Raw genomic sequence first — 19,727 nt, 5'->3', positions numbered from 1 at the left:
TATGCTGCAGATTATTACATTACTGACCTCTCTAGAGATCTGCAGAACATTGCTCTGTCCCATCTACCCCCTGACAGATACATAGTGATATATTCTGCAGATTATTACATTACTAGCCTCCCTAGAGAATTGCAGAGCATTGCTCTGTTCCATCTACCCCCTGACAGATACATAGTGATATATGCTGCAGATTATTACATTACTGACCTCGCTAGAGATCTGCAGAACATTGCTCTGTTCCATCTACCCCCTGACAGATACATAGTGATATATGCTGCAGATTATTACATTACTGACCTCTCTAGAGATCTGCAGAGCATTGCTCTGTCCCATCTACCCCCTGACAGATACATAGTGATATATGCTGCAGATTATTACATTACTGACCTCTCTAGAGATCTGCAGAACATTGCTCTGTCCCATCTCCCCCCTGACAGATACATAGTGATATATTCTGCAGATTATTACATTACTGACCTCTCTAGAGATCTGCAGAACATTGCTCTGTCCCATCTACCCCCTGACAGATACATAGTGATATATTCTGCAGATTATTACATTAATGACCTTTCTAATCTGCAGAACATTGCTCTGTTCCATCTACCCCCTGACAGATACATAGTGATATATGCTGCAGATTATTACATTACTGACCTCACTAGAGATCTGCAGAACATTGTTCTGTCCCATCTTCCCCCTGACAGATACATAGTGATATATTCTGCAGATTATTACATTACTGACCTTTCTAATCTGCAGAACATTGCTCTGTCCCATCTCCCCCCTGACAGATACATAGTGATATATTCTGCAGATTATTACATTACTGACCTTTCTAATCTGCAGAACATTGCTCTGTTCCATCTACCCCCTGACAGATACATAATGATATATTCTGCAGATTATTACATTACTAACCTTTCTAATCTGCAGAACATTGCCTCCATTCCCCTCCAACATCTCTGTACATCTTAACGCCAAGGGATATCCTAACCCTAATTACGCCTGTAAATATCATTAAATGCTGATGATGTGTAATAGATATTCGACATGGGAGAGACTTTGCAGTATGTGTATCCTGTCCAGTCATTTTACTGGTATTAGGAAGCATCTTTCCAGTGCGACTAATTCCTATCAACTGGGAAGCAACTAAACATGGACTCGTTCCGTCCGTGTTTACTAATTAGTACATTTATTGGGGAAACACAGTAGAGCAGCACATAGACGGTGATGGGAAACCATATTATTGGGGATAACTTATTAGAAATCATTATTTTTTTCCATCCGTTCCTTTTTCTTCTCCCACTGATTAGTTCATGCGGAATAAAAAAGTTTGGTTCTGTCTCGGAAGGTCGGGCAGCGGAGCTCGTACAAAGGACATCGGTATAACAACCGCTGTATAGGAACATTGATACCACAGAGCTGGGCTCTGGGGAATAAAACATCTGAATGTTTATTTGTAAGTGAGAATTGACAGATTTACAGCCAGGAGTTTAGCAGCTGAGGTGCACCGGTGCTAGGACCCAGGGGAATCTCCAGAGTGACTATAATAGAACATCAACCTTTCCAGGATTCTACATAAAAACTATATGGGAGAAATGAATGCGGCATCTTCAGGAATAGTCCTAGGATAGCAAAGTGCAGCCTACGAGGGATGAAAACAGGGATCAAACACTGTAGCATTTTCCATCAGATAACGTGGTAACATGTGCATATGGGGACTATCCGCAATACTGCAGAGATATGGCTTTACAGTGTTAGTAGTAAATGGGAAAATCACATTACCCTGTTTGTACACAATATAATAATGAAATTATTCCCCCCTCCGCTCTATACTCAATGCGGCCGCAAGACTCATCTTCCTCTCACGCCGCTCCTCCTTTGCCTCCCCTCTCTGTCTTGCCTTACACTGGCTCCCCTTCCCCTACAGAATTCTTTTCAAACTCCTCAGCACCACTTACAAGGCTCTCTCCCACTCTACTGCCCCTTATATCTCTAACCTACTCTCCATTCACACTCCCGCCCGCTCCCTGCGCTCGGCCAATGACCGCCACCACTCCTCCTCTCTTATCACTTCTTCCCATTCCAGAATCCAGGACTTTTCCCGTGCAGCCCCCTTCTCTAGAACGACCTCCCTCGTTCCATCCATCTCTCTCCTACTCTGTGCTCCTTCAAACATGCACTCAAAACTCACCTCTTTCTCAAAGCCTACCAACCATCCACTTAACCCTCATCTCCTCCGCTGATTCTCCCCTCTCCCATTCCCTCAACTGGCTCCTCTTGTGCCTGGTCTGTTTTACCCTCCCTTAGGATGTAAGCTCGTATGAGCAGGGCCCCCTCCCCTCCTGTCTCCTTACCCGTTCTTCTGCTCCGTGTCTATTGCATCTGTCTGCCTGGAGTTTCTGAAGTATTGGTACTTTTTGTTTATTGTTCTGTACTGTTATACCCTGTATAGTCTACTGTTTGTAGTATGTGCGGCGCTGCGGAAACCTTGTGGCGCCTAACAAATAAAAGATAATAATAATAATAATAATAATAATAATAATAATGAAATGAGGCGTCATATACACAGGAGAGAATACTGTCCTGGCAATTATTAAAAAAAAGCAAATGTCATATTTTCAATATAATATGTCATGAAAAACAAACAGCCCCATATCTCGTCTTTCCTCTTTAATAATCCAGTAGTTCAAATAGAAATGTCAATTAAGTAATAGACGGAACCAACTATATAATACAGCTGCTACACCAATGAGTACTATCTGTTGCAGGAGTCAATACACCCTGCTCCTTCCACTATATAACTCTCAGTCTGTGACTTCCTGCTGCCTCCATTCCCCTCCTCACATCATGTCACTGCCCCTGTCACATGCAGCCCTGTCCTCACTAACACATCACTCATCTCCTGATATACTCTGTGCTGCTGGGGACCCTGCTCATTCCACTATATAACTCTCAGTCTGTGTCTTCCTGCTGCCTCCATTCCTCTCCTCACATTATGTCACTGCCCCTGTCACATGCAGCCCTGTCCTCACTAACACATCACTCATCTCCTGATATACTCTGTGCTGCTGGGGGACCCTGCTCATTCCACTATATAACTCTCAGTCTGTGTCTTCCTGCTGCCTCCATTCCTCTCCTCACATTATGTCACTGCCCCTGTCACATGCAGCCCTGTCCTCACTAACACATCACTAATCTCCTGATATACTCTGTGCTGCTGGGGACCCTGCTCCTTCCACTATATTATATTACAGTGCATCTGAAGCATATCATGGAGTTATTTACAGACCCAGAGCTCCGCTCAATAGGAAATGTAGGGGGTTAAGTGTTATATATATTTTTTTTTTTAATAAGAAAATAATTTTCTGCTTCTTGCTGTGTCTCATAAAAGAATTAATGAGTAAGAAAGTAAGAAACTTTTTGAGGATTTTATTTTTAATATTATAAAGGAAAGTCATAAAGGTAGAGGAACATAATGAAATAGAAGAGTTGGAGTTATTATTATACAGACGAGTTGCTATGGAGATCCTGGGTACGTACATTAATATATAACGCATAGTCTGCTGCTGTTTACTATTAGCCTTCCGAGGAAAACTAATTATTGAGAGGTGCAGCATGGATGAGACATTGTAGCACAAAGTGATTCCATGAAGGATTTTAATTCTAAAGTTAAGAATTAAACAAAGTCCACAGAAGCGACACATTATGTACACAAAGGAGGCAAGATCAATGCAGGTTTATTACATTCGTTACCCCACTAAAGAGCACTGTCTGTGTGACCCCTATATAGAAAGAGGGATTTATCATCAATTTACTTTTCTAGAGCTGCTTAGTAATATATGGGAAAGTTCTTGTCTACTGTAAATTATAAGGATATTCGAAGTCAGTAAGGAATATCATGACCTTATAAAGACTGCAAGCGGAGTACTATCCTTAGTATTTACAGTGTGTGGGGGGTGTTATTCATGATCATATAAAGAACACTCTAATATACCTTTTGGGGTCTCACACATTCTAGGAGAGTAGACGTACACTCAGTCACGAGACGAGGGCTCACATTTTTTAAAGACAAAATTTACATATACATATTTCAGAATCCACCGGGAATAATATCTGTATATAGATCTGTATGTGTCTGTGCGCCTGGAACGCAGCAATAGAACGATGAGAGGTTGCGATATCATCTATATATTAATAGAAATAAGTCACTAATAAAAGTCGTACTTATACTATGATGCCGAAGTCTGATTAAGGCACATGACATACCAAATTAAAGGTCTTGGTCTGTAGATTTGCAGAAACCGTTGTAATCAGTTGCCTCGTTCCAGTGTTATTTCGTAAAACGTTCGCCCACCATTTACAACAATGCCTTATTATTGCTCTCTGGATAATGTGACAGTTGGCAATACACCTGTGCACCTGCTGGTTGCTCTGGAAACTGTTACAGTTAGTGAACTCTCCCTGTGCACCTGTTGGGTGACCTGGAACATGTGACCTGCTGGATGGTCTGGAAACTGTGACAGTTATTTGCAGCAACATATATTAGTGCGTCTGGCAGAGACCATGCCCAGCAATGTAACTTTGATGGCAGAACCTATAATTCTTTAGTTCCTTTAATATAGTGATTAATAATATAGTTCTTTATTCATTGTACTCTGTTAAAATTTCTACAAGTAATGTATTGTTTTAAAAATGTTACTGCATTTTATTAATAAAGTAATTTAGTCATTACATTTCAGTTTAATTGAAGGCAGTTAGTTACTGGCAGGTTTCTCTAGTCATCGTTTATTTATATAGTGCCACCACTTCCGCAGCGCTATCATAGTAAAGGACATTCAGCAAGAGCAGGTCCACAGTGTAATGTCTCTAAATATAGTTCTATTTAGAACTCTATTAACACAGCCAACCTGATTATATAATTAACATTTATGTTTTGTGCCCTGGTGACTCGTTACCTTACATTCTGGGCGAGGCAGAGGGGGGCGGAAGAATAGATTTTATATGGGATTAAATAATGGAATGGAACCACCCTCATTTTAATCAGGGAGGTATGCGATGACCGACCTGCGCTACTATTTCGCAAGGGTCAAGTAGGCAAATGAGTCTTGGAAGGGAATTGTGTGAGAGAAGAACAAGCAATTTATTTTGCTGTTTTTTCCAGCACCTCGGAAAAGCCACCAGCAGCGACCACAAAAAATCTTAAAACAAAAGCTATGAAGACAGATTGAACACATGTCGGTGCAGCGTCAATTCCGTTCTCTTCTTCCCAACGCACCAAGACATGACGTAGGTGCATTAATTGCTTACATAGATGGAGAAAGCAGTTAGCATCACACACCAAATAAATATAATATACATAACACCCGTATTACCCCTTTGTTACAAATGCTTGTCTACTGTGCTATCCAACTGCCCCCAAGACTGCAGAAACACTGGGGTCAGTAGCCATCACCATCAACTGCCCCTCAGCTAGATATCTGCTTGACAGGTCAGCAACACCAACATCCCTGACCTTGGGGGTGCTGTTTCCATTTCACCGGGCTCAATTACCAACAAAGGGGTAACCCACCTAAACCAAGACCCTTCGGGACCCCACAACCAAGCTGCGACATATACCTCCGCATAAATATGAAACTGACTAATCCAAACGGACAGAAGGGTGGGAGGGACTATCGTCTGAGATGACTCCTCCCCTTCCACCTATACAAAGTCCCACTAAGCCCTCCCCCTAGTTACCTCAACCAATCCCTACTCATAAATTTTTAAATATCCATTTACTCACTAAGGAGTCTGTTTACAAATTAACAGGGTTTTGCTCCGTTAATAATCATCTGTCATCGCAACGATGACAGGTTTTTAGTAGGCTTTTGTTACATAACATGATTACATTTTTTTATTTATATTTCCTTTTATGTATCCTTGCAACATAGACCACATTTTAAAGATAGCATTGTACAATACAGGTGTATTCAATTGAGTCATAACACTTTTGGCTAAATGCCTCTTCAGATAGATGTCAACAAAATGACAGAAATAGAACATTGGTAAATCACAAAACACAGAAGAAAAAAAAATAAATCTCCGGAGTATTCGCTGTACAATCCAGTAGCGAGCAGCATAATTGCTAACCGAGAAATACTTGTTTGTTTCTAGTCTATAAAGGTCATCACATCATAGCACAGAAACCATTCAGAAAAAAATAGAAGAAACAAAATTATAAAATCACAAAACAGCAAAATTCAAGAGCTCGGAGCGAAACGCTAAATTCAGACACCACAGAACACAAAATAGATCTATACGGCTTGCTATAGGCATATTTGCAGTTATTCCCTGTATAGTGGCAGCTGTACCAGGGGCATACGGTAACAGAAACCGCCTGACGCAAGTGCAATACTAGAGACTGGGTGGGTTCATAGGGGCATTCATCATCATCATCATCATCTATTTATATAGCGCCACTAATTCTGCAGCGCATTTTCAGATTAACCAATAAAACACCCCACCATGTTCAACCACGCCCCTGATCTTTTCTGGTGATGCCCCCCAGTGCATAAGTACTGTACCATTGCATGCTGGGACTTGTAGTTGCACAGCAGCTGGAGAGCAGGTATGCGCAGGATAAGGTCAGGGATAGAGGTACAGTAAGAATTAGTAGTACTATTCAGATAAAGGTGACCAGTAAGCTATATAGAACATACTTGCCCACTCTCCCTGAATTCTGGGTAAGTCTCCTGGACTACCAGGACAGCAGGCCATCCTCCTGCACCCTGCATAACCCGATTGACTGCCTCACAGGGGGTTGGGCCAATATGACCCATCTGTTTTTGTAATCCCCCCCCCCCCCCCCAAAAAAAAAAAATATCTTGTGCAGGTTTTTCCCTGGGGTGTGGGGGGGGGATTTGCTGTTTCCACCAAAAAGGGGCGTAATCATGCTGAATTTGGGGCACGGTCATGCTAAACTCTTTCCCCTCCCATAAGACATCCTTGAATTGCTGCGTACGTCACCTGCTCACATCTTGCCGGAAGTCATAACGAACGTAGAGGAAGGCCGGCCTCCTAAAATTGGGACTGTCCCATCTAAATCGGAACAGTTAGGTGTTGCATACAAGAGTCCTATAAAGTGCCAATATAAACCCCCATATAAATATCAATGCAACCAAGTATTCAACTTGCATTTCCCCTGGTGACTGTACAGCTCGCTGACCATCATGTTATCTGTAACTAGAACTCCAAGGTCTCTTCCTCTGTTACATTGTATCAGGTATTCTGATTGATGTTCCTGCATCCATTATTTTTACATTTAAAGTTTCCACATTTTAGTCCATTCCTCTAAATCACTCTGCCAGGGCCTGATTAAGGGTTCGGGCCACCTTCGGCTAATACAGTCAAAGCCCCTCACCTTCCACACTAGGCAAAAAACTAACTCGTCCTTATTTCAGAATTCGTCTTCCATCACCGCTCACCAAGGTTTATGTTTTCGAAACTCAGCTCCACTTGGCTTTTTTAAAAGGGTCACAGCAATCTTTGCCATTCATTTTAATTAAACTCAGAGTTCTATAGCGGGACGGAGGCATGAACGAGCACGGAGGCATGAACGAGCACGGAGGCATGAACGAGCGCGAAGGCGTGAGGGAAGAGGGGACCGTGACGCCTTGCAGCTCCAAAAATATTGCACGCCTCAAAAAGCCTGGGGCCCTAGCCCACAGCCTATTGGATAATCAGGTCCTGGTTTCACCCCTCCTGGGGTATCAACCCTGAAGGGCTGAGATTATCATCTGTTACACACTTTGCCCCATGTGACGATGGAAAGGGGGGTAATGCTGGTTTGCCCTGTCTCAGAGGGAAGTAAAGTATCCTGAATATACAGTTATATGCCAGCGAGGTGTGAAATCTACAGAGGACACAGAAAATGCCGCTAGAATGAATACAGTGAATTATTTGTTGACAGATAAAGAACATGCCAGGAATCTGTCACACAGTAACCAGCAGAAAATCTCATCTTGAAGCATGAACTTGCACAAATCTCCCTTTTAATTAGTGTTACCTTTTAGTCTGTAATAAGTGTCAGTTGCCGGTAGAACGGGAGATACTTCAGGAAGAGCCGTGAACCCACAACCTGTTCCTTTCATTAATTCAAGATATAACTTCTGATTAATTAAATCTGTTATAATTGTGCATTAATACGGCAACATGCGTTTCATTTACTGGCGACAGAAATAGCATGAAATCGATGTGTACGCTGGAGGGGGAAGAGGACTGTACAGATAATTAGGACTGGAAAAGGCTTGTGTGACCTCATGGGTTCTCAGCGTTCAGATAAATGGTTTCAAACCAGCTTTAAAATGTGCTTTTATTGCAATATGAAAAGAAAAACAAGATCTAAACGAAACCAGACTAACATTATTGCATACTTTACAGAGAACAAAACATTAGATAAAACGGTTTGTGGGCCATTCCACCTTCACACAGCTTCACCTCTCCTTAATGCCTTTTGTCAAAACCCCCTCACATAAAAACAGGATAGGTTAATACAAGCCCCTCATTGCCCTTTGAGCCACAGACAGTGGTCTATGCTGCCTACTGGATGATCCCAGCTATGCCTCAATGAAATATTTGCAGATTATTTTCAGACTCTTGGATATGACACAGCTTTTGCTGTGTATTTGATTAACTTTTATCCTCCAGAGCAGTTCAGTGTCATATCCAAACCCAAGGAAAATAAAACAACTCTGCCTGGTAAGTTTAACATCCTTGGAGAATAAAAGAAGTTGGCCAGATAGACGATGAAAGGCAAGTAAAAAAAAAAAAGGTGGAGGAAACCCTTAGAATAATCCAACTTCCTAGATGCATTAATGCAATTAATGTAACACCTCCTAAAGCCAAAATAGCCAACTGGTGCTTTGTTATCTCCATACTCTGAGGTTGTACAGGCAAAGCTGTACATAGTATGTGCAGTGTGTATATATATCTATAAAAAATTTTTTTTACCACCTTTTCCAAATGCTATTTTAACCTACAGTATATATTTATTTATCCTGTCATTTACATTTGATAAATACTAAAGAATACGTTCCTGATTCTCTTTTTTGTTTCAGAACGTACAGAGGGGAATCCATTACAGTCTAATTGGATATCAGACCTATCAATATATGTCAGGTACTGAACCTTAGTGCCCCTAAAAGCACCTTCATTGTGAGTAGGATTACTCTCTGTTCATTATTGAAACATTTATCTACCTATCAATATATATATATATATAACTTGTCCAGCTTCAAACGGGCCTTAAAAACCCACCTCTTCCTTAAAGCCCTCCAGTCCCCCACCTAATTGACCTAGTTGACCTATTGACCTCCTCCCAGTCTCCCCCACCCCCCTCCCACTTCTGTCCCCCTCTTACCTCCCTCCTTTTCATTCTCCTCTCCCCCCCTCTCCGTCTCTGCCTCCGTTCTCCCCATTCCCTCCTCCCACCATTGCGTCTCTGTCCGTCCTACCCTCACCGTAGATTGTACGCTCCTTCGAGCAGGGCCTCCTCTCCTTCTGTTCTCCACCACCTTAACTCTGCTCTCCAGCTCCATGTCTCTTCCGTGAGGTCCTCCTGCCCTTCTACCCCCCTCTCTACCCCGCTGGGGGCTCTCACCTCTCATCTAGCTGTACTTTGAGCTTCTGAGTTACTGTGCTTTTTGGTAACTGTACCGTGCTGTCTCATGTTTCTGTCTGTCCCTGTACGGCGCTACGGATACATAGTGGCGCCCTATAAATAAAAATTAATAATAAAAAAATTAATAATAATATATATATATAATCTATGTATCTATCTCTCTATACACACACACACACATACCTGATCCTCCCAATTTTCAAACAGGGTAAATCTGGAGAAAATAAGCCCCAAACCTTAAAGAAACATTTTTTTTTTGCTTTTAAGATTTGATTATTTAACGTGTTTAATTTTTTTTTAATAAAGATTTTTTTTATATTAATTTTTTTGAGGCTGAAACAGTAACCCTCATGTGCGCAGTTCCGCAAAGACTAACACAGTGAGCAGTACGTTAACTCTTAAATACTTGATATCGTCCTGAAATGCAAATTTAACACAAAACCCGGCAACAAAATGGTTACCGTTGGCAGCTATTCACATCCCTAATCTACACGGATAACAAGTTACTCCACATATTATAGCGGATTAGTGACAGTGGTCTCTCCATAGTCCGCCCACCACAAATAAACATGGCTGAGGAGTGAAATGACTGCACTCCGACGGTACTTACAGTAAGCGATCTCATATTGATTGGGTAAGTGGAGAGTAATGCCCACAAGAAATACAGGGATCAGGTCAATACTGCAAATTGCTACGTGGGAGGCATTAGACAATGAGGCAGAAGGATTGGTGTCATTGCACAAAGTGGCCTATTTAACAAGCTCCTAATCCCCTGAAAACGGCACTGCAAATTTAAGCATCCCCTCTATTTATAACTAGGGGATCACAGGAGATATCGGAGCTATCTGCTGCGGTCCCACAGTTATCGTGAGCAATAGCAGCCCCCATAGGTTTCAATGGGAACTGCTATTTTTCATGATTTAGCAAGATCTGAAAATCAAAGATTTTCAGAACTTGAGCCTGGTGGCGAATGCCATCTGAAGATGGCGATAGCCATTGAAGCCTAAGGAGGGAGAATTGCAGTAGAGGGATCTTCACCGCATCTTACATGCACTCCCCTCCGGTGACTATCAAGAAGAGGCCACTTTGCAATAGTGACCATAGAAGAGATAGGAGACAGGTAATCACCGGTAAAGCCGTTTATCACGACTGCTGTTCCGGCAGAACACTTTTAATAATTGTTCAAAGTCTTTCATTTCAAAGGTTGCTGTTAAATATGCCCCCAAATTCTTCTACAGACGCTGGACCATACAGAACGCTGACGGGAATTCTGAATGACAGCGAATCACAGATTATTTGGACACTTTCTTTAAGTCTCGGCAAAGAGTCCCAAGAGTTTGGAGGGGCTGGATAGTACCCTAACATCAGTCTGTGTCATCTAAATTAGGACACACAGAGGAGGCTACCATTTTGCAAGGATGGGGTCTATCAATGTATTAGTAACTGGTGCCAAGTCATGAGGCACCTCAGTGATGTCATTAGTTGTTGTAACACAGACAAGACAAATATTGGTGAATTGTGTGGTTGCTTGTTCTGCATATAGTGTCTCCAACCTGCCCGAGACTCCTGGACCCCGCTTCTCGCAGACGGGGTCTAGATGACATAAATTGCTTCCTATAGGAATGTAACGAGCTACAGAAAGGTCCACGCCAGTTCACAAAACATAAAATCAGATCACTGACAGATGTCTGAGACACGATTAAACAGACGTAGCGAGGACAGACCTCAGGAGATGGGGTTCAGACCGCATCTCAGACAGAACATTTAACGCCACGTATAAAATCAATGCACACAAATGTACAGGTCAAAAGGTCTATTGATCAGTACTCGCAATACACTGACTTGTTGGATTATTTATCTCACAATGTGCCCTGTGTCACAACAGCCTTCATATGTACATGCTCTTGTACAGGCAACACGCATGTTTATCACACTAACAACATTGTGGGGTAGACACAAAATCTGAGCCACATTCCATAAATGGAGGAGGTAACGACACTAGAAGGAGGTACATGTACTACCAGGGCAGGTTCTAGGAGGAGGTGCAGGCTGCAGCGGGTACTGATACTAGGAGGAGGTACTGCAGGCACTAGGAGGTTGTACATGTACTACCAGGGCAGGTTCTAGGAGGAGGTGCAGGCTGCAGCGGGTACTGACACTAGGAGGAGGTACTGCAGGCACTAGGAGGTGGTACATGTACTACCAGGGCAGGTTCTAGGAGGAGGTGCAGGCTGCAGCGGGTACTGACACTAGGAGGAGGTACTGCAGGCACTAGGAGGTGGTACATGTACTACCAGGGCAGGTTCTAGGAGGAGGTGCAGGCTGCAGCGGGTACTGACACTAGGAGGAGGTACTGCAGGCACTAGGAGGTGGTACATGTACTACCAGGGCAGGTTCTAGGAGGAGGTGCAGGCTGCAGCGGGTACTGGTGATAGGAGGAGGCAAAGGCAATAGGAAGAGGTGCAGGCACTAGGAGAAGGCACGCGCACCAGAAGGAGGTACAGCAGTCACTAGAAGGTGGTAAAACCACTAGAAGGAGGTACTGGAGACACTAGGAGAAGGTACAGGCACAAGGAGGAAGTACAGGAACAGGAGGAGGCACCAGCTCTAACAGGAGGTAGAAACACTATGAGAAGGATTTCAATTATATATATGTATGGCCGAGCAGCTGCATGCAGCCTCACATCACCAAGACCAAAGCCAAGCGTTGGATGGAGTGGTGTACAGCACACCAACACTGGACTGTGGAGCAGTGGAAACGTGTTCTGTGGAGTGACAAATCACGCTTCTCTGTTTGGCAGTGAGATGGGTGAGTCTGGGTTTGGTGGGTGAGTCTGGGTTTGGTGGATGCTGGGAGAATGTTACCTGCCTGACTGCATTATGCCAACTGTGAAGTTTGGTGGTTGAGGATAATGGTATGGGGCTGTTTCTCAGGGTTTGGGTTAGGGCCCTTATCTCCAGTGAAGGGCAATCTTAATGCTTCATTTTGGACAATGTTATGCTTCCAACTTTGTGGCAACAGTTTGGGAAGACCCTTTTCAATTACAACATGACTGTGCCCCAGTGCACAAAGCAAAGATTGCAAAGACATGGTTTGATGAGTTCAGTGTAGAGGAAATTGACTGGCCGCACAGATCCCTGACCTCAACCCCATCGAACACCTTTGGGATGAACTGGAACGGAGGTTGAGAGCCAGGTCTTCTCGTCCAACATCAGTGCCTGACCACATAAACGTTCTACAGAATGAATGGGTAGAAACTCCCACAGGAAACACTCCAACATCTTGTGGAAAGCCTTCCAAGAAGAGTGGAAGTTATCGCTACAAAAGGGGGACCAACTCCATATTAAAGTATTCAATACAATGTCATTACAGTCCTGTTGGTGTAATGGTCAAGCGTCCGAATACTTTTATCCATATAGTGTATATATATTATATATCTGTTGCGGCATGGACTCCACAAGACCTTTGAAGGTGTCCTGTGGTATCTGGCCCCAAGATGTTAGCAACAGATCCTTTAAGTTGCGAGGTGGGGCCTCCATGGCTCAGACGTCCGACTAATTTATCCTGCACATCCCACAAATGCTCGGATCGGATTGAGATCTGGGAAATTTGGAGGCCAAGTCAACACTTTTAACTATCTGTTCTGTTCTTCCTCAGACCATTCCTCAACAGTTTTTGCAGTGTGGCAGGGCGCAATATCCTGCTGAAAGAGGCCACTGCCATCAGGGAATACGGCTGCCATGAAGGGGTGTACTTGTTCTGCAGTAATGTTTAGGTAGGTGGTACGTCTCAAAGTAACATTCACATCAGGACCAAAGGTTTCCCAGCAGAACATTGCCCAGAGCATCACAATGATTGCGCCAGCTTGCCTTTTTTCACATAGTGCATCCTGGTGCCATCTCTTCCCCAGGTAAATGATGCACATGGACCTGGGTTTCCACATAATGTAAAATAAATCGTAATTCATCAAACCAGGCCACCTTCTTCCATTGCTCCATGGTCCAGTTCTGGCGCTCACATGCCCACTGTAGGTGTTTTTGGTGGTGGACTGGTGTCAGCATGAGCACTCTGACCGGACTGCGGCTACGCAGCCTCATATGCAGCAAGCTGAGATGCACTGTGTGTTCTGAAACCTTTCTATCACAGCCAGCAATCACCATTTCAGAAATTTCTAATACAGTAGCTCTTCTATGGGATTGGACCAGACGGTCTAGCTATCGCTCCCTATGCGCATCAATGGGCCTTGAGCACCCATGACCCTGTCGCCGGTTCACCAGTTAGTTGGCCTTTCTTGGACCACCTTTGGTAGGCACTAACCACTGCATACTGGGAACACCCCACAAGACCTGCTGTTTTGGAGATGCTCTGACCCAGTCGTCAAACCATCACAATTTGGCCCTTGTCAAAGTCGCTCAGATCCTTACGCTTGTTCATTTTTCCTGCTTCCAACACATCAACTTCAAGAACGACTGTTCACTTTTTGCCCAATGTATCCCACCCCCTGACACATGCCATTGTAATAAGATAATTAATGTTATTCACTTCACTAATCAGTGGTTTTAATGTTGTGGCTGATTGGTTATTGTATAATGTGGAGAGATGATTATATATACATATATATATATATATATATATATACATACATACATATGTACACCCACACACACACAAAATTCACTCAGATACTTTAACAATTACAAAATGTATTCTCGTTTGGCCACGAATCATGCCCGGTCATGAATCGGTTAAAAGTGGAGCATGGGTTGTTATTTATTTATTGAATAGATGATATTTTGTTCCAGCGCTCTACAGTAACACGTCTTCCGCAGGAGAGAGCGTTCCCGATATGCCGAGCGGCACAAGCCGTCTCCTGACAGGTGTGAAACCAGCGCTGGGAGCACTAGATTGCTTTTCGCTACCTTTGAACTGTATTTTTCAGGCACCGTTGCTGCGCTGTTATCTCTGGATCTATCACTCTATTGTGTTTCCAGTACTTAGCCATCGCTGTGCTTAAGAGCGAGGAGACACAGCTACATAACAGGAGTGAGGACATTGTTACACTGTATCCACAGCACAGTCAGTTAGTTACATTGTTACACAGTACCTGCGGAGCTGCTCCCCCTGAGGCCTCGTACACACAGACGTTAATATTAAGGTGCGTTCTTATAGCCTATTAACCTCATTTTGACACATACAATCCAATAATGGAAGCAACAGGACCTGTAACCAAACACTTTCAGACAAGTGTTCGCTTTGCGTCAATTTCGACGTTGCCTGCCGCGTTCAGTGTTAGTGCTTCGTGAAATAAAATTAAATTCTATGGGAACGTTCATTAAATATATAATACTCTACGCCACCCTGAGGCACAGAAAACGCGCGTCCAAGGTTTTAATTGTGCTTTTAACAGGCGTTGATTTTTAAAGCCAAGTCTGTGATTTATGTCCTATGTAGACGGTAGAAATTGAATTATTTATTAATCGTGTTATACTTCTGTTACTATTGTTTGTTCGGGAGACCAGCAACATAATTGTAACAAGCACTAATATATATACTGGCCTGCATTAGATATATCAAGAGCAGTGATTACATTCGAATATTAGTGATTTAGCAGCCTAGCCTCTTACTAGATGGGAGAAGGGGAGGACCAGTGGAGAGGAGAAAGTACTGCCCAAGTATGTACTTTTCGGTAAATAAAGATCTATGCTCCCTATGAGAGTTTCACTAACTAAATATGGTAAAGTGATGCCTCTGATGTATCTCCAGAGCTGCAATAAAAACCATACATTCCTACTCCCTAACTGTTCACCCAGGTGCTGTGATTACATAGCTTTGTACAGATCAGAGAATGTAGGGAACTTCAAACATCCTTATACTACACTCTAATAGCTAAGTATTCTACTATGTTCTAATAAACTTTAATGTGCAATATAAAATTACATTAACATCTAAAATTCAAAGCATTACTTTCTAAAGAAGAATAATAGAGAAAAGTATAATAGTCATCGTACCGTCACTCGGAATGGTGTGCTGGCACTGTGCTCCATACTGGGGCTCTTATCCGCCGAGCTCCCGGGCATGCTCCGCCTCCTCCCTGACCTGTCAGGCGGGGATTCTGCACAGAAAAACAACAGGGGGAAATGTCAGATCAAATAAAATTTGGAAGATTAATCAGAATAAAAAAGAAAAAAAAAAAAAAAGATACACAAGTGGTACGGAATCGTACGCAATTCTCACACCAGTCATAGCTGCAAATTAATTTCAGTGACACGCAACCTGAACTCTAGAAAATATCTCATTACTATTCTGCAGCGCCAGCCTGGAAGAGGATTTTTTTTGTTTTTGCAACCAATTACTAACTGCTGCCTAAAAGTCTGTGTTATTTTGGGATATCTAGAGCACAATAGATATTTGTGTAGTTAACGTTTCAAAAACAAGCAATAACCTAAATGTGATAACAGAGCTTACAATCTACTGTTTAATTCCTGTGGCTTTAGAAGTCCAGAAATAGGGGGGGGGGGGGGGGTGGGAGGGGTTATTTTGACATTGAGGATTCTAAATGCCCCCAAAATAGTAATTCGACAGCATTGTGCTGAGAACTCACTCACATCAGTCCCTGCCCCATTGGATCTTACAGTCTAAATTCCCTAACACACACACACACAGGCAGACTAGGGTCAATTTAAAAACAGCCAATTAACCTACCAGTATGTTTTTGGAGTGTGGGTGGAAACCGGAGCACCCAGAGGAAACCCACGCAAACACGGGAAGAACATACAAACTCCACACAGATAAGGCCATGGTCCTTAATCAAACTCATGACCCCAGTGCTGTGAGGCAGAAGTGCTAACCACTAAGCCACCGTGCTGCCCTAAATATAGTAGTACAGAGAAATCCTGAAACTAATTTAAGTGTGAGATATTTAAAAATTTCATAATACACATACTAATACTGCATGGAAATGCTTGTCTTATAAGCTCACAATCTAAACAACAAATGTATCTTTATTTTATGGCATGCATTCTATACTATTCCCAGTCATCATGCTGCTTTTCCCACTGTTTAAAATGTGTGATCCATGATGAGACAGCATTCAGATGAAATAATCTGCTAATAACTCTCATATGGCAACACTGAGAAATACGTTCAGTCAAACTCCCAGCAAAGTCCGACACTAAAGAGTGAAAAACACCTCAAATATCAACATCTGGGGAATGTGAATAGAAATGGAAAACTTAATAAGACCAGTTTGGCTGCTCAACAAACTTGAAAGGCAAACGTGAGATGCGTTTCACAGACTGCGATATTGAGAACTGGTCCCAAACTGCAATGTGTATGACCCCATCATAATTAATCGGCTCATTATCTGGAAAGCTGCAACTGTGGTTAGAACATGATCATTATCTGACTTCCAATCTCAGTTATGTTAGAAATAAGCTAAAGCTGGGTACAAAGTCACCTATACAATCTTACTTGAGATGCAATTTCTGGAACAATTTCACCAACGATTGACAGTCCCGATGAGCAGCAGATTCATGTGTACACACCTACACCATTTACCTTCACATCTGTGATCTTCATCTCTCATAACCATCTGCTGAGAAGATCATGACTCTGTACACTGTACAGATATCTGCCTACACTGCTGGTTGTGAGTGCGTACACACTGCCACGTTTCCTGACATCGTTTCATTGCTGATCATGATTTTTAGGAAGTTTATAAAACCAAATCAACAGACGCAATGTGCTTTGGTATGATAAAACATGATCGTGGGAGCGTACACACTCACAATACACAATATCTGAACAAACAGTGATTTATCGTATGATCTGCACAATAAGTGCAAAGACGTGTGCCCAGCTCTCCAAATCTGCTCCAATTTGGACACAATGGTTGGATAATGGATCCCAATGCTCAGTGCTCGGATTAGTCCGGGTATGGCTAACACCCGTCACAGTGTCCCAACCTCCTGGATCCCGCTTCACTTTCTTCTGAAGTGAGCGGGGCAGGGGCTTGATGACACAATTCGCTGAAAATAGAGTCACCCTCGTCCCCGTTGCACAATGATGCGAAACGCGTCTTGCGTAGTGCATGGTTGGGATGATGTAAAGAACGCTATCACAACCTGGCCTTGGCAAGTATGCAGACCATATGTAAGATAATGATGAGATTGTGCGAGCACCAAACCTGAGATGTTTTACAGAATGATCATATTCTATTTTGGTTTTCCAAATTATTTTCCATTTGTAATAACCTTACTTAAATAACTGATGTTAAAGGTGTTTTTAACACCAGTTCATTCATTCTATCCATATAGAACCGTGATGGCTAACCTATGACACGCGTGTCACTCGTGACACGCGGAGGCAGTTTGACTGACACGCCAGGCGATTCAGTCAAACTGCCTGTTTTAAACATACCAAATATTTTTTCTGTACAGCAGCCGCGGACGCTTGTTTGACAGCGCCGCGGCTGCTGTACATCTCCCCGTCGGCGAAATGGAGCTGCTGCGCACGCGCGGTCGCAGCAGCTCCTCCCTTGTGTATATCTCCCGGCATTACTTCAATGGCGCGCTTCCCTGGAGCACGGTAGGGCTTGTAAAGGCTATTTATAATATTTAATAGTAAAATAGTCTCGGATACTGGCCACCAGCAATGTTATGTAGTGTTTTTATTTGTAGACAAAAGACTCAATTTCTGGTGAGCCTGCAGGGTATGCAGAGCTGTCTGATTATATATAAATATTGTATTATAGGATTAAATTTTTTTTTTTTTTTCCAATAATACAATATTTATATATAATCACACAGCTCTGCATACCCTGCAGACTCACCAGAAATGGAGTCTTTTGTCTATTAATAAAAACACTACATAACATTGCTGGTGGCCAGTATCTGGTTTCACCCTGTAGCCCAATGATAAATTATATATATATATATATATATATATATATATATATATATATATATATATATATATATATATATATATATATATATATATATATATATATATATATATATAATTTGGCATTGGGCTACAGGGTGAAACCAGATACTGGCCACAAGCAATCTTATGTAGTGTTGTTTTATATTTATATTTTTATTAAATTATATATATTTATTTTTTTTAAGTGACACGCGACCCGAGGAAGGCTACACTTTTTTCTCATTTTTGACACACCAAGCCGAAAAGGTTAGCCATCACTGATATAGAACAACAGGAACAGAATATTGTCATACTGCGTCAAGCACTGAGCTACATAACAAGCAGTTACTGGTAACGGAGCCCATATATTGGGACAGCTTGAAATTTAGGTTTAGCGGTACTGTAAAACAACGCTGGGCAGAAGAGGAGAAAGGAATGAATTATACTTGATTGTCAGTGATTACAGTCCGAAAACTGAAGGTCTGAGTCAGCTAATTCCGCTTCATATCACTGTTTATTGAAGAACGTTAGAGTCACCCACTTTCCGTGAGAGCAATTCTCCTTCACTAAAGCTAAAAGTAGCCGTCTAGCGCTTGATCGTCAAATTATAAACTACAGAGGACTGAAGTGGCTGAGAGGAAAAACATTCTGTGAATAATATGGCTTGGGGAACAGGAATTTATCTGCTCAGGTGAAGAAAATATAGACTGCGTTTTATCTCTGCTGAACAGCGAACGGGACTTTTGGCCTTTTGTACAGAAGAAATAAAGTATTTTTTCCCAATAAACAGAAAAGAACAGTATTTGTGAATTTAAAGGGCCGTTAAACTTAAACACAAAGGCCCCTATTAACTACAATTCAGCGGTAATTAAGATTGTCTATATCCAATAGTTGAAGCGATAGAAAATCTTTTATTGCTGCAATACATGAATAATTGTTGCCAGGGTATCGGAGTGATTATCAGCTCCTTGGCTACGCTGTCTGACAGCGGTAACAGGAGTCTTAATGCTTTACTAGCTGGTCCTGTGTGCGTCTGCCATTAGGCGATTGCAACAGGAGTACAGCGGCGATATTTGTATCGGTACTGTACATAGTAAATATGCCAAATAGGAGGACCCTGGTGAAGGCTACCACCGGTTA

At 42.4% G+C, this 19,727-nt stretch overlaps 1 protein-coding gene across 1 annotated transcript in view; it reads right to left on the bottom strand.

Moving 5' to 3' along the window:
• DAB2IP (DAB2 interacting protein) overlaps positions 1-19,727 on the bottom strand; it is a 544,763-nt gene that overhangs the window by 291,761 nt on the left and 233,275 nt on the right. Inside the window, 1 exon segment of the mRNA XM_075185680.1 lies at positions 15,671-15,774. Within this exon segment, the coding sequence (XP_075041781.1) occupies positions 15,671-15,774 (104 nt within the window).

The sequence above is a fragment of the Mixophyes fleayi genome, chromosome 9, assembly GCF_038048845.1.
Source record: "Mixophyes fleayi isolate aMixFle1 chromosome 9, aMixFle1.hap1, whole genome shotgun sequence".
Lineage (NCBI taxonomy): Eukaryota > Metazoa > Chordata > Amphibia > Anura > Limnodynastidae > Mixophyes > Mixophyes fleayi.
This window is presented reverse-complemented; position numbering and strand designations above follow the sequence as displayed.